Source organism: Morone saxatilis, unplaced genomic scaffold (genome assembly GCF_004916995.1).
Source record: "Morone saxatilis isolate NCDOM2014 unplaced genomic scaffold, NCSU_SB_2.0 Contig12, whole genome shotgun sequence".
Lineage (NCBI taxonomy): Eukaryota > Metazoa > Chordata > Actinopteri > Moronidae > Morone > Morone saxatilis.
In genome coordinates, this window is record NW_023339674.1 from 9,204,921 (window position 1) to 9,218,352 (window position 13,432).

A 13,432-nucleotide genomic window follows, 5' to 3' on the forward strand; every position below is an offset into this window, starting at 1 on the left:
GATTAATTGAGCAGCCTTACTGAGAGTGACTCCAGTTAACAGCAGCAGCCCGGCAGCAGAGATGCTCCGTACTGTGCTGAAATTCTGTAACTGAACTATGAGCAAGACGCACACTGTTACTTTCCTTGACTTTGTGGAAATCTGATCTTTTCACATCACAGATGACAAAGTAAAGCATTAAACGTGAGGTAGGCTAAAACATGAGACTCATGTAACCGTGCTTCCATCGCAGGAAATGCTCATATAGGAGTGTAGTGTGGCGCTGGACTGAAAGTAACAAATTATTGAATTGAACAGCCAAGTCCGATTCAACTGACAAAATTCGGGTAAATCCATAATTCCTAATCACTGCAATAAAAACTTTTCTTCTCAACCAGCACTCATCAACATGTGAAATCGGTGTACTGGTGACTCATCTCTGTGTCTGTGTGTGTTCTGGTTGTCTTGTTTTGGATAAAGTGCTCGTGTGTCTCCTCAGTTTCTACACTACCCATAGTGCACATGTGCTGGGTAGAGCAGAGTCCCATCCTGAGCTCAGTTTCCCAGAAGCACCTTAACACTGCAGCTGCACTGATATGGATTTAAGATGTTTAATGTGGGGGGGGGGGCAACACATTCACTTTTTTCAAAGCTTAAAAATTAATTTAGCTTGGAGTACTATGTACAGTCTGATGCCAGACACAGCACGATACAGAGCATTAATTTGGATTGTTGGACAAAAATATTTTAGAAATGTTTGAGGCAAGATTGACCATGAATTCAATACTATATGAAGTTTAATATTTTCTTCTAAAAGGACCAGTGTGTAGGATTTAGTGTCATCTAGTGGTGAAGTTGTAGATCAGGACCAATTAAATACTGCTTATCTTCCAAATGTGTTGAAGAGACTATGGTGGCTTAATAGTAAGCGTTTGGTTTGTCACACGAACACGAACACAAAGGTTGTTATTTTAAGGTGATTGTACACTAATGAAAACATACCTACGAATATTTTATTCCATTTTTGCCAATGGACACTCCTGAAGTAAATGTTACACACTGGAGCTTTTTAAATATTTAGGATTTCTTCTGCTTGCCTTCAGGAAAATAAATAAATAAGTTGCTGACAACATTTCGTGTCTGGATTAGTGGATAACTTCCATTAATTTCTCTTCCCCTCTTCAGAGAAATGTGTCATTCTTTTTATACTCCAAATTATATATAATTTTTATATATAAATCAGTTTAAGCAATCAGTATTCTGAGAGCTAGATACTGATATCCTGTGTTACCCTGATATCTTCATACTTCACTGTTTTTGCAACTGTGATACAGGTTGGGAAAAATCACTGATAACGGTTCTAGCGTCATGATGAGGCAATATTTCAGTACTACCTCAGTACGGCTGCAAAAGATTTAATTCAATGTTGAATGCTGTAAATACTAAGTACTTAATCCCAATTGTGTTTTGCAAGCTGTATGTGCAGATGGCGAGTAAATGGGATTTTTACCATTAGGAATAATGGTTTTTAAAAATAAAGTAGAAAATTAAGCTAGAACAGAAGTTCAGCCTGGCTGTTGCCAGGAGCTACATATGCTACTATTGTAACAGACAAAGTTGACAATGAACTAACCCTTAAAACTACTGTTGTGTTCCAAGTAACTTAGCAAAGCAATTTCAGTGTGTTTTGTTTGCTGTAGCATCTTACCAGTGTAGGATTTCTACATATCCAAATCTGAGCATTGTTTCGGTTAGAGCCTGGTAACAGTGTCCATATTGGTGCGTCCTCAGTGCTAATACAGTGAAGCTTTGGGGAAGTGCCATCAGGGTGGCATGCTGGTGTGTCTCAGCTGGGCTGCTGGCTGAGAGCGGGCCAGGCCAGGGTTACATTCAGCTGCTGGTTGTGTTGGATCAGGGATGTGTGTCGATAGTGCAGGACCAGCTCTCTCAGCGACGAGTACAGGTTGTAGGGTTCAGCAAAGCCGTACCCTGTGGACGTCCTGTAGATCACACAGTGCTTCACATCCCCATCCACGCTGCAAGAGAAGAAATCTGATTAACATGATTAAAATTACCATGATCAACAATATCATTTTAAGAACAACAATGGCCCAACGCAGACAAGGTTAGGAGTTAAATTTGCACTGCACCCATTTTTGGGAAAAATGTACGTTCATTTAGGATTAGACAGGCTGGGTCATTTAATCTTGAATTTAAATACTTTAAAGATACAAATCTGATGGTACTCACACGACAGAGCAGGCAAAAGAGCCTCTCTGAGTCTGGCTATCTCTGATTAAGAAGGTCCCGTCCCTTCTCCCCTTTAGCAACTCCTCTGCCTCCTTCCGTCGCATACCGCCAACATACCAGCTCCTCTCCTCCTGGTGGGTATCGTCTGCCAGCGTGTATGGGCTAAGGGATAAGGACAACAACAAACAACAGTTCTCAGAAAACGTTTTGCATAAGAAGTCAAAAATGATTATTAATATCAACCGACGATTTAATGGAATTTAATTATCCTGATAATTTATAAAAATTTAAATTTCCCATTATCAGTTGATTATTTATCTGTCCCGATAATTATTGTGCATCCCTAGTAAATATATTTTTAAAGCATACAATACATACGAAGTAATCCATGCCTCTCACAACTATAATCAATAATATCTCTCTCAGGTCATGAGCTGTCCTTCAAACAAATGTGAGCAACTGAACCTGGGTTCTTACCAACAGGAAAAATAGTAATAAATCTGCCACAGTGAGCTGCACGCACTATTGCCAAGGTTAGCTAGTTAGTTTTAAGACAAAAGACATTTAAAAGACCTGGGCACATATAGTAGATGCATGATTAAAGTTCTAGTCTAGTGAGAGGCAGATTTTATGAAGTAACTAAAAACAAATAGCAAACATTTTTTTTTTTTAATCTTTAGATTCTGAACATTTCTGTTTTAATTAAAAAAAACAATAAACTTAGTTGATAAAAAAGGATACTCACTCTTCTTCTTCATTCCTGATACCCAGCCAATCATTAATCTGACTCTGTCTGGTGCCTTGCTGAGTGAGCCAGCTGAAACAGACAAGACAGTAAAAAGGCTGCAGTATGTGAAAAACATTCTCTAATATATAGTTATCACGACAGAAGGCTATACTATGAAGCAGAAGACAACAACAAGACACAGAAGAGCTTCACAAAACACAATTAATATCAGAGTGTCAATTGTAGTGTGTTAAATATGCAACAGTCGCATTATACGTTGCTGCTATGCACGTGAAATGATCAAACCTCCCAAAAAACAGTTCAGTTTTCTACTTCTAAGAGTTGTTAAGGCACTTGAGTTATGTTATACCTTGAGTCTTGCTGTATTTTTAACTGCACCCACACACTCATAATACAAAAAATAATGGTAATCTGTTGAGTAGTGGGTGTAGTTTAAACATTTACTTGCCGTTTGGCTTGTGGTTATTTTGGCACCCTGTTCAAAACCTGAATAAACCACTTCTGCTTATTTACTGAAGACAGAAAAGATGAGAGTTGGCTAGAAGACACAGTTTTCCCATCGGGGTCATAATAAAGCCTCGTACTGGGCATACTGGAGATCCACAGCTGTGGCAACATGGATGACAACAGCTGATTGCTTGTTTACAACTCAGCTGTGTTAATGGTATGTGACCGACAGTTTGAGCTAAATATTTGATCAATGATATCTCAGATGGATTTCATCTTGTGTTAGCTTATCAGCTAATTATTCAGAGTCATGTTAACACGCATACTTTGCACTGGGGTTGGGGACGGCATATGGGGTCACCTGATATGCAGATAGATTTGACACAATTATAAGGCTCATAACTCTGCTTGATACAGTACATCCAGAAGAGTGTGGTCTCTATAACTTGTGGTTAGTTTCTGCCACCTCTTCCTCTGCTGTGAAAAACCTCTTTATTCCCCCTTTTTTCGTCCTTCCAGAATCTAAGTTGCTGAATGGTTAAACTTACAGCAGGTATTGATCTCTGATCTTCCTGAGCTGCACAAGGTCGGGCTTCAGGCTGTTCATCTTCTTGTCAACCTCCATGTGAGCCTGAGCCTTTCTCCTCAGCTCCTCTTCCAACTTCTTCTTGCTGCTGTGGATCTCCTCCACCCTCGACTGCAGCTCATCTGAATTGCTTTGAATCCTGGAATGAGGGAGGAGGTTGAGGAGGAAGAGAAGGAACAACGTCAGTAAACAATTCAGAGTCTGATAGTTTGATGTGCGCACGGTGAAGGATCACGGCCAGCAGTGAGTGTTTTTAGGGTTGGTATTTGGATGCGTACTTGTCAGTCTCTGTACTGCTGTCTAATGTGAGGAACATGTCGATGTATTCCTTGCTGTAGCGTTCTTGAGTTTCACACTCCTCTTCAAAGATCCGAATGATTTCACTGAAAGCCTCTATGGCTGTACGCTTGCTCTGCAGTTCCTGGAGACGAGAGGAAACAAATCTTTTGTTGTCAAGGCCTTACAATCAAGGCACTGTTGTGGTAAAACATGCAGAGGTAATAGATAGTACTTTGAACCAACAAAACCACAGCTTTATTTAGTAAAATGAAGTCTGAATTATTAGGATGCTCTTGTACCTGGGAGGTTTCGTTAAACTTCTCATACAGATGGTCATACTCTTTGCTCTTCTCTTTGTATTGATCCTGAAATATCCTCAGCTGTTCTCCAACTGCATCAATGTCAACTTCCATCACATCCTGCTGCTATATAGACAAGAATGTAAAAGGTATTTAGGACCAGGTCCATTTTTTTAATCTCCTTTGATGCATTCAATCGAATCTAAACTAACATTACAAAAGCCTTGTGACTGTGACATTTATCATGTCCACTGTTTCCACTGTTACTCCAATTTCACACAAAAGCATCCTTGAAATGAACTATCCCTGTTGCTAGTTCTGATACAGCCTAAACCACATTAGGACAACATGAAGTAAAACTGTAACAATAACAATAAACCTCTGCAATATATACAAATATTTATTTATTATATTTACTAGTGATACATAAATCCCAACACATTCACATCTTCAGGCTTCATAAACCCACCTGCTGGTATCTGGATATGGGGTAGAGTAGCCGTGTGTCCAGTTTAGAGTTGTACTGGGCCAGAGACTTGTTCTGGTAATACTGGATCAGATCCACCATAGAGGGAAAGGACAGTGGCTCAGAAAAGCCGTACTTCCCCCCTTGATGGAAGATCTTTATCAGTCTGTTGGAGCCATCTTTTCTGCAAAAGTCAAGCAAGTGGAAGTAAGAAATCATTTTTTCCCTCCAGAAAATGAGAAAGAATGGAGCTTAGCAAATATTCTGGTTTCTATATTCTGGTTTCTTTCTTCCTTGCAACACTTTGGCCAGTGGATATTTCAAGTGCCTGGTGTGTGATCCAAAAATTTCATGGGCCCAGCAGAACTCTAGCACAAGTGTTGCTGGTGTGAGATATATTTAATTTAATGTAGACAGGAGCAGCCGGTCAGCATCAGACTTGTGGGATCAGTTTGGGATGAATTTCAGATATGTATGAGAGGCTTCATGGGCTTAACCCACGGATGTAAATGCTTTGTCTTCAACACCCAACCGTAAGTCCTGAACAGATTTCTATCTGGATGCCAACAGTGTAATCTCACTATTAAAATTAACAGGTTTTCTACATTGACAGCAGAGTGAAACCAGCAAGTTGGCAGGTTTCTATTGCTCTCAGAAAGGCACTGTTTTAACTTTTACAGTCCAATACACAGTGTATGGACAAATCCCTACTAAGCCGAAAAATGTAGCCTAAGAAGAGCTTTGGGAGACAGTTTGTCCAAAGGTAGACAGTGTAGACAGCAATGACTGAGGATGTGTCTGTTCTTCCTACAAATGTGAGACAGATGACTGGAAAAACACGACTGAAACACATCGTCTAGACCGGGTGTTATGTGGCTGACCATTGGAGGCTGCGCCAAACTCTTATCAACAAAGCTTTATATCTGAAACCTAGTCTGTCCTGATTTAACTAAAATTAGACAGAACCCAGGAAATGTATAAAGTTACATTTTAAAACCAGTAAAACTAAATTAAGACTTTGAAACCAGAAAGCTAAAGTTAGACTTTGAAACAAGGGAATATTAACTGACCTCTGACTACATGTATTCTATTTGGGGCAAACATATCCTTCCCACAAGATACTAAGTACTCATTAATAATCATTATAACATTAGCAGCTCAAAGACTGAAACACTTTGAGACCTGCTGAGTTTATACTACCCATACCCAGTTTAACATGATAACATGTAATCATTGTCTTGTCATGTGATGAACACATTAAAACAGTGATTTAAAAATGTATTTTTTTGTCAGCTGTGTTCGCACATAAGACTTTAAAAGTAGTTACCTTAGTGTGAGAGTGTATTCCCCCTTATTCTTACTGGAAGCATCTCGGACCAGGAATGTGCCATCAGGAGTGTTTCTCATCATCTCATTAACCTCCTCTCTGGACAACCACAAAGGACATTAAGGTTTCAAACTGTTCACGTAGGAGTTTTAAGAAAACAACTCAAAGACAAAATTAGAAGCCTAGAAGCCTCAGACTTTTTATGTATTGTAAGTACTGCCATTTCTGCCAATTTAAAGGAATTGGCATTAAAGAGAATTTGATTAATGTTCTATATCATATTAGCAGGTGATACGTCAAACACAGCATATTATTCAGTACCTCGAGATATTTCCCCAGTACCACTCTGCATGAGACAGATGGTTGTCATCCGAGCTGGAGTTACATGCTGCCATTGCTTTGGTTATGTTGTTCTTGAGTTGAAGTTCTGATCACAAAGGCAATATAACTTTTAGTTACAAACAGAATTGCAAACACAAAAATACAGAAGTTCAAGTGTTTAATATTTTTTATCATTATTATTTTTAAGTTTTTTGTTTGTTTTTTATTATTATTATCTTTGCTGTTATTTTTTATGTAACAGTGCAGTTTTGCACAATCTGAAATGTTAAAGATATATATATATTTTTTTTTAAAGTACTACTACTTCCATAAACGATTTCCCTCCTTTTATCCTGTTTTCACACATTATATAATGTCTTCTTATTGGTTAAAATTAGGTTATTTCTAGGGTTAAAGTTACAATTTTTAAAATAGCAGTACTACAAAAACAGGAGAGGCTGCTAAAGACTGTAGCAGTTTATGCTAAAATTCATTATATTAGAGCGCATTTCCCTTATTTTGGAACACAAGTAATTAAAATATGCGTCATAATATCTGTTACTCTTCTAACAAGCAGAACAAAGAGATGCTAGAGAGTACCTCCTCCTTCCTTGGCAGTGTTGGTTGTTAGGGAAGGAAACACATCATCATGATCAACAGGGGAGGAAAGATCCTGCAGGTGCGCTGTCAGGGTGTGAGACTGAGCCTCGCTGTCGTTCTGGCCCATCTCAGACTCCGAGAACTCTGCAACATCAACCATACAACGACCCGGTGTTACTCCTGTCGCAGCCGTGGCCCGTCTGTATGTGGCTATCTGCACTTTGTGGCCGTGACACACACTGCTGGCCCACTGACATGGACACCAGAGGGAGATATCGTTGTGTTGCTTAGTCTTGCACCATGTGGGAGACTCTGTCCAGACTAGTCTGCTGACAGGTGACACTGTCTGACTGCCTAAAATACCAGAACGGGCACTCCTCAACACTCAGCCAGACTCGCTGCTGCTTAGTGCTCGACCTCGCCTCGCCTTGCCTCGCCTAACAAACAACAGCTGTCTGCAGTGAGATGCCATGTCGGCCTGAAGGACTCGAGTTGATGTGCCACTGTGTCTGTTTATGTTTATTGTCCCTGTGTGTGTGTGTGTGTGTGTGTGTGTGTGTGTGTTAATGTGGCATTAGGGAAGCAGAGAAAGGTGACAATCTGTCAGTCAGGCATTTCCTGAAAGCTCTACATTTCTGTGTGAATTATTTGGGTTTGTCTGTATGTGGTTATGCACACATGCATTGATACGTGTGTTGTGAGAGGTGTGCTGTTAGCAGTTGATGTAAATCATCCCTCCAGCACTTGTGATGGCATGCCTGGAGATGCATTAAATTGCTGCTGCAGACAGAGCTGTTTGCTAGAGGAATCATACGTATGCTGTTGTAAAATTAGAAAGGGCGTGAACTCATTAACCCGGGTCCCACAAACAGTGGAGCTCTGTAAAAACTTGCCTGGTGTGTAAACCTAATAAAAGCTCTGCATCTAATAAATCTTGAATCTAGGTGAATCATTCGACTCACTAAGCCCCGGAAACCATTTGATCCCAGCTGCTACAACTTCTCTTGGATTTTTTGACATTATTACTTTTTTATTTTATTTTTTTAACCTTTTATTTATTCAGGGAAGGTTCTTGAGAGGAATCCTCTCTTTTGCAGGAACGTCCTGATCACATTCACACCTGGAAGCTGACTATAAGACAACAGATCAGCTCCACTGTAGCGGTTAGGGTTAAAGGCCTTGTCTTAGTGGTGGTAATGAGGGACCTTTAGCCCCCACCCACCAAACACTGCCCCTTCTCTAGAGCTAAAACAATTAATCATTCAGTCAACACAAATATATTGACAACTGTTTTAACAACTCATTGTTTAAGTAATAGTTTAACCTCTACCATTTTCTTGCAACTCTCAACAGAGAAGAGAAGGAAGTGAGAGGGCTCACTCCTCAGCTACTTCCATCATCAGCTCCAGAGAGAGTGATGTGCTTTATTCTTTTCTCTTTTTTTACTTCAAATATACAATGTCCCAGTATTGAGTTTGTAGTGTTGATTATTTGGCTGAATGATTAGTGTTGAAAGCGTATGTGAATTTCCATCACAGTATAGCAATCAGAAACAGGTTGGCACGTGCACGGCAGTTTGCAGTGACGCATTTATCGATCAAACCGTTAGAAACAGTAACTCAACCGATGAGAGTGATATGTTTAAGTATAGCACCTTTTTAATCTTACCTTGAGCTGCTGGTGAAGGCTCAGGCCTAGTAGCCATGGATATGTCTGTCTGCTGTTGTGATTGGTTAAGCAGTGATGACATCATCTCAGGGAATACAGAATGGGGCTCAGGATTATCCACCATATGGTTAATGTTCTCATTGATGACCACAGCCTCATCCCTGAGATGGAGGGATGCGAGCGATGACGTTGGGAAATCAGCCGGCTGGAGCTCGTTGTCTTCTGTGCGGTCTTTGTTGTCGAAAGCTTTGAGCTGGAAACCCTCTCGTGCCATTTTTCACAACAAAGACTAAGTAGTCCAGCTATTATTGAGGTGGTGAAGCAGCAGGATGGTAGGTGCCACGGTGCTGTTGATCACATACTATCAGCTAACGGTTACACTCATGGCTGAGGGGAAGAGAGGGTGCCGGTGCAGAGTTCAAGGCTGCCCTGTGTTGTGGAGGTAGAGCATGTTCCTCAGCCTGAACCCCCGCTTTAAACTCATCACAGAGCACAGCGATGACATTCTATGTAGTGGGAGTTTTATAATACTGGTAGTCGAGCACTGTTCTGCTTCCCAGTCATTCGCTGCAAGGGATTCATACCTGGGAGCTACCCAGAACAACCACAGTTGGTTCCTGAACGGCTGAGTGCCTGCTTCATAGATACATCGACACTAGTTATTGAGCTGTAAACCCACTGGAGAGTAACAGACTGAAGCACGACTGTATGATCTCTTCCTCAAGGACCCACATCATTTCATATCAGAAAACCTAAAACAAAAAAGGCACAAACAAAGTTTTAAGACTCCGTACTGTAGAAAGAGGAAAATAAATCTTTTAGCATTTTTTTGCATGCAAACATCCGGCTTAATAATCTGCACTGTGTCAAATGGCTGCACGGTTAATCAAATATTAATTATGATCACATTTTTGGCTTCTGACAATTAAATGAATATGATCCACGTTTAAACATTTATATTTAAAATGCGTACTCGTGTTCCCGACTTTCTGCCCTGTGTGTTGATGCTCGGTAATCTTTTAATTTAACCTCTGGCTTTGTCAGTATCAGTATTTGTGGAGGCTTCTCGCAAAACAGGTTTATACTCAATCACTGCTGTGACTGCTAGAGCTGCAAGAGCTGGTAAAAAAATAAATAAAAATCACATTGCCATTATGTTGACATATATTGCAATATAATAATGATGATCCTTTTTTTTCTCACAACAGCAGCTTCTGCAATTTGCATATTGCACTCATCGCCATATTTCAGTAATATTTTGATTAATTGGGCAGTCCTAGTTACGGCCATGTTTATGCACTAAAATGTTCAACACCATGTATTGTTACACAACCAGGGCGCCCAGGTGGTCACAATGTTATGGCTGATCGGTGACTTAATTATTAAGTAACATGACATTCCTGTCAGATTAATTGTTACATAAATGGTTTCTCAATCTATTTACTATATTATGCATCTAGAATTACACATACTGTACCATGTTGGAATACTTTATCAATCTTAACCACTCATAATGTTCACTGTGATCAAGAGGAGCAGGTTAATTGCAGACCAAGCTGTATGCAGAGGCTGGTTTTATCAAGCACAATCCAGACTCGGTGTGTGTCACAGATGGTGTGTTTTTTTTTTTCTGCGACTTGTGAGAAATTCCAAATGCTAAATAAAAACAAAAAACAAGCTGTCATCTATCAGGGAAAAGGCTGTGTTACAACATAAGAGGTTAATTTGGTAATTAAATATCTGCTATCTGTGTGACAGACAAGATTTTTTTTTTTCTAACAGAATAACTGGAAACATAAGCAGATTATATGTAACAATGAAAATCATGTTGCTTCAGCTCCGGACCTTATTTGTCCCAGCGTCAACATTTAACATCCTGATGATGATGATCGGCACTAAAATAAATACGCTCACAAGGATTCCTTTCTTTACCAAAAGACACCTCAAGCATGCATTTCCCCACACATATTAATTTGTACTCCACGAGTGTCGCCCTTAAAAGTAAAATGAAAAAAGACTGCATGTAATACCCAAGAGAGTTTAAGATATTGCCTTTTGGGGATTTTCTGGATTTCCTGGGATTTTTCTTTTTGGGAAGTCTGTGTCAACCGATTTTTAAATGACTGTACTGTGTTATATCATGAAACCCATTACATAGTAAAGAATTCAGGGGGACTGTGGCTAAATCCTCTTCCTCTCCTAAGCATCTGGGATTAGTCAGCGGTTTATTATCCTATCCTATTCTATCCTATAAGGGATGTGAAGTGGGGGTATCATCTAGCTGCTCCACAAGAGGAAACTTTATTTTAATCCAGATTTATTGTAATTGTTTGTTTTTTTTCTTTTCTCATGATTGATCAGATCCCCTCACAATTAAAGAGGTTATAACAAAAAAAAAGGTCATAGTTGCTGTAACTCTAAACTGCGACTGAAAAAAAAACTGTAACCTCATTTAACTTCGCTGATGTAATTTTTTACTTCTTAATCTGAACAACTTTAGTCAGTGTCAGAGGCATCAAGCTACATGCTGATTATATGACAATTATAGTATAGTATAGTAGATAGTAGACTCAGAATGTGTCTACAAAAGAAGCATATAGTAGTATCAAAATGTATGCGTAATGCAACATTGCAGATCAAAAGTCGAAGCTTTGGAAATGGCGTCAGCACCAAAATACTTTGAATGGTACGCAGCCACCAAGTCTTCACGGCTCAATATTCACGGGACATTGCGTCCAGTTCTTGTAGGGACGATGCAAAATATTAAATATAATTTCGTACAAACCCCTGGGATCTTTATCACATAAGCCATTTTCTCATGTTTTCATACTTCTCATACCCATGCATCTGCGACGACACACAGCTCGGTTGTTTCTCAACACAAATCATTTATAACCTTTTTTTGGTATCTATATGTTGCTTTGTTGGCTATAATTTATGATTGTAAGTCAGCAAAACGTTCTGTCCCAAACTACATTGTGTGTGTTGTAATGGTGACCTAATCAAAATGAAGTAAATGGTGTTTGCTCAGCTCATGCACTAATATTGTATCGGTGGATCCATAAGGAACAGTATTGGTGAGAAGCAAAGTTGGATTCATAAAAATCTTATTACGTATGTTGAAATTTACAGCAGTGCTCTGCTGAAAATGTCACATACTTTAAGAGTCAGTCAATCGAAATCGCCAAATCACCGTCCAACAGCTAATGCTGATCGTAATTATTTTGCAGGTGATGGCTGTTTTTTTCTTAAATATTTAGTCGTAGTCTATTATTGATCAGCGTTTCATCCCAAAAACGGGACGGCTGACGTACGCCATGTTTCCCCAACGCCTTTAAGCTTTCCATCGTCCCGTACCTAAGCTTGAAATGACGAAGAATATGAAGGTTGAACATGCACAGAACTTTCAAAATGGCAACTTCTGATGTAGATAACAGCCTGACAAAAATGAAACACCATCAGGAAACTCAGCAGGACGGGACAGTGCGCACCTACCTGGGCCAAGACAGAAGGGACCGGGCGGCAGGGGAAGCCAACGTTTCATCGACATCCATGAAGCGGCAAAGAGACGTGGCTGGACGCACACGTGGCTCAGATCAAACCAACCACAGGCCTCGGTCCTCACGCCATCCTATGTCCCTCCACCCCCCCACTCCTCCTATCCCGTACCGCCTCTCCCCCTGTGTCCTCCATCTTTTTAAGATCCTCTCCATTTGGTTGTTGTCCGTCCCCTCTGAGTGCCACATTTTCCCACGATGCCATTCCTCTGGGTATTTCCTCTCCTCTTCTTCGGTACACCTTGTGTCTTCATGAAAATCAAGCTTTTTCCAGGACATTTCCCACTTTGTTTTTACTTTTACATGCAGAAAAAAAAAACTCCAGTCATCTGCGGCGTGCAGTGTAAAACAAACCTATAAAAATCTAAGTATGAAAAAGAAATCTATAAAAATGATGTAGGTTTTAGAGCTTATGCAGGCAAAAGGAAAGGCAAAAGTAAAACAGCAGCACTACTCTCTGCACCGTAACTCTTTTTCACAGTTTGAGAGCACAGTGTAGCTGCACAGTGGGGGGACAGAAGCATGAGAATGAGTCGGTGGGAAAAAAAACTCCTATATAAATAAATAAGGGAAGGATGCCACTGTTGCTATACAGAGCAGGGGGCTTAGTGGTCTCCTGAAATCCTATTGGCCGGTCTGTTGCCATGTGCTCGAGAGTCAGCAGAGATGCTGCTAACAAATCAAGGAAATGTTCTAATATTAGACTGTATGTATCTAGGCAGCGGGAGCCCCTGACCTCTCAACTCCGCCAGCGTTACGTTCCACTTCACAGATCAGCATAATGAAAGAAGTGGTGTGGAAGTAACTGGTAAAAAAAAAATAATAATAATGTTACGGCACTGTAGACAAAACAGCAGACACAGCCCCCCACCACCACCACCACCACCACCACCACCACAACTCCC

At 40.2% G+C, this 13,432-nt stretch overlaps 1 protein-coding gene across 2 annotated transcripts; it reads right to left on the reverse strand.

Annotated features, from left to right (window-relative positions):
- Nucleotides 1–6: 6 nt before the first annotated feature.
- LOC118322328 (phosphatidylinositol 3-kinase regulatory subunit gamma-like) lies at nt 7–13,034 on the reverse strand. Of its 2 annotated transcripts, none has more exons than XM_035653984.1 (12): nt 12,466–13,034; nt 8,971–9,722; nt 7,306–7,446; nt 6,703–6,808; nt 6,382–6,480; nt 5,058–5,238; nt 4,589–4,714; nt 4,289–4,431; nt 3,973–4,149; nt 2,975–3,046; nt 2,230–2,391; nt 7–2,015 (listed from the first exon to the last, which is right to left on the reverse strand). In XM_035653984.1, exons 2-12 carry the CDS (start codon nt 9,242–9,244, stop codon nt 1,826–1,828), a joined length of 1,671 nt encoding a protein of 556 aa, XP_035509877.1. In that variant the 5' UTR covers nt 9,245–9,722; nt 12,466–13,034; the 3' UTR covers nt 7–1,825. The 2 variants fall into 2 exon arrangements, with proteins under 2 accessions (XP_035509877.1, XP_035509876.1); XM_035653983.1 differs by having other exon boundaries at nt 7,303–7,446.
- Between the last annotated feature and the right edge of the window lie 398 nt (nt 13,035–13,432).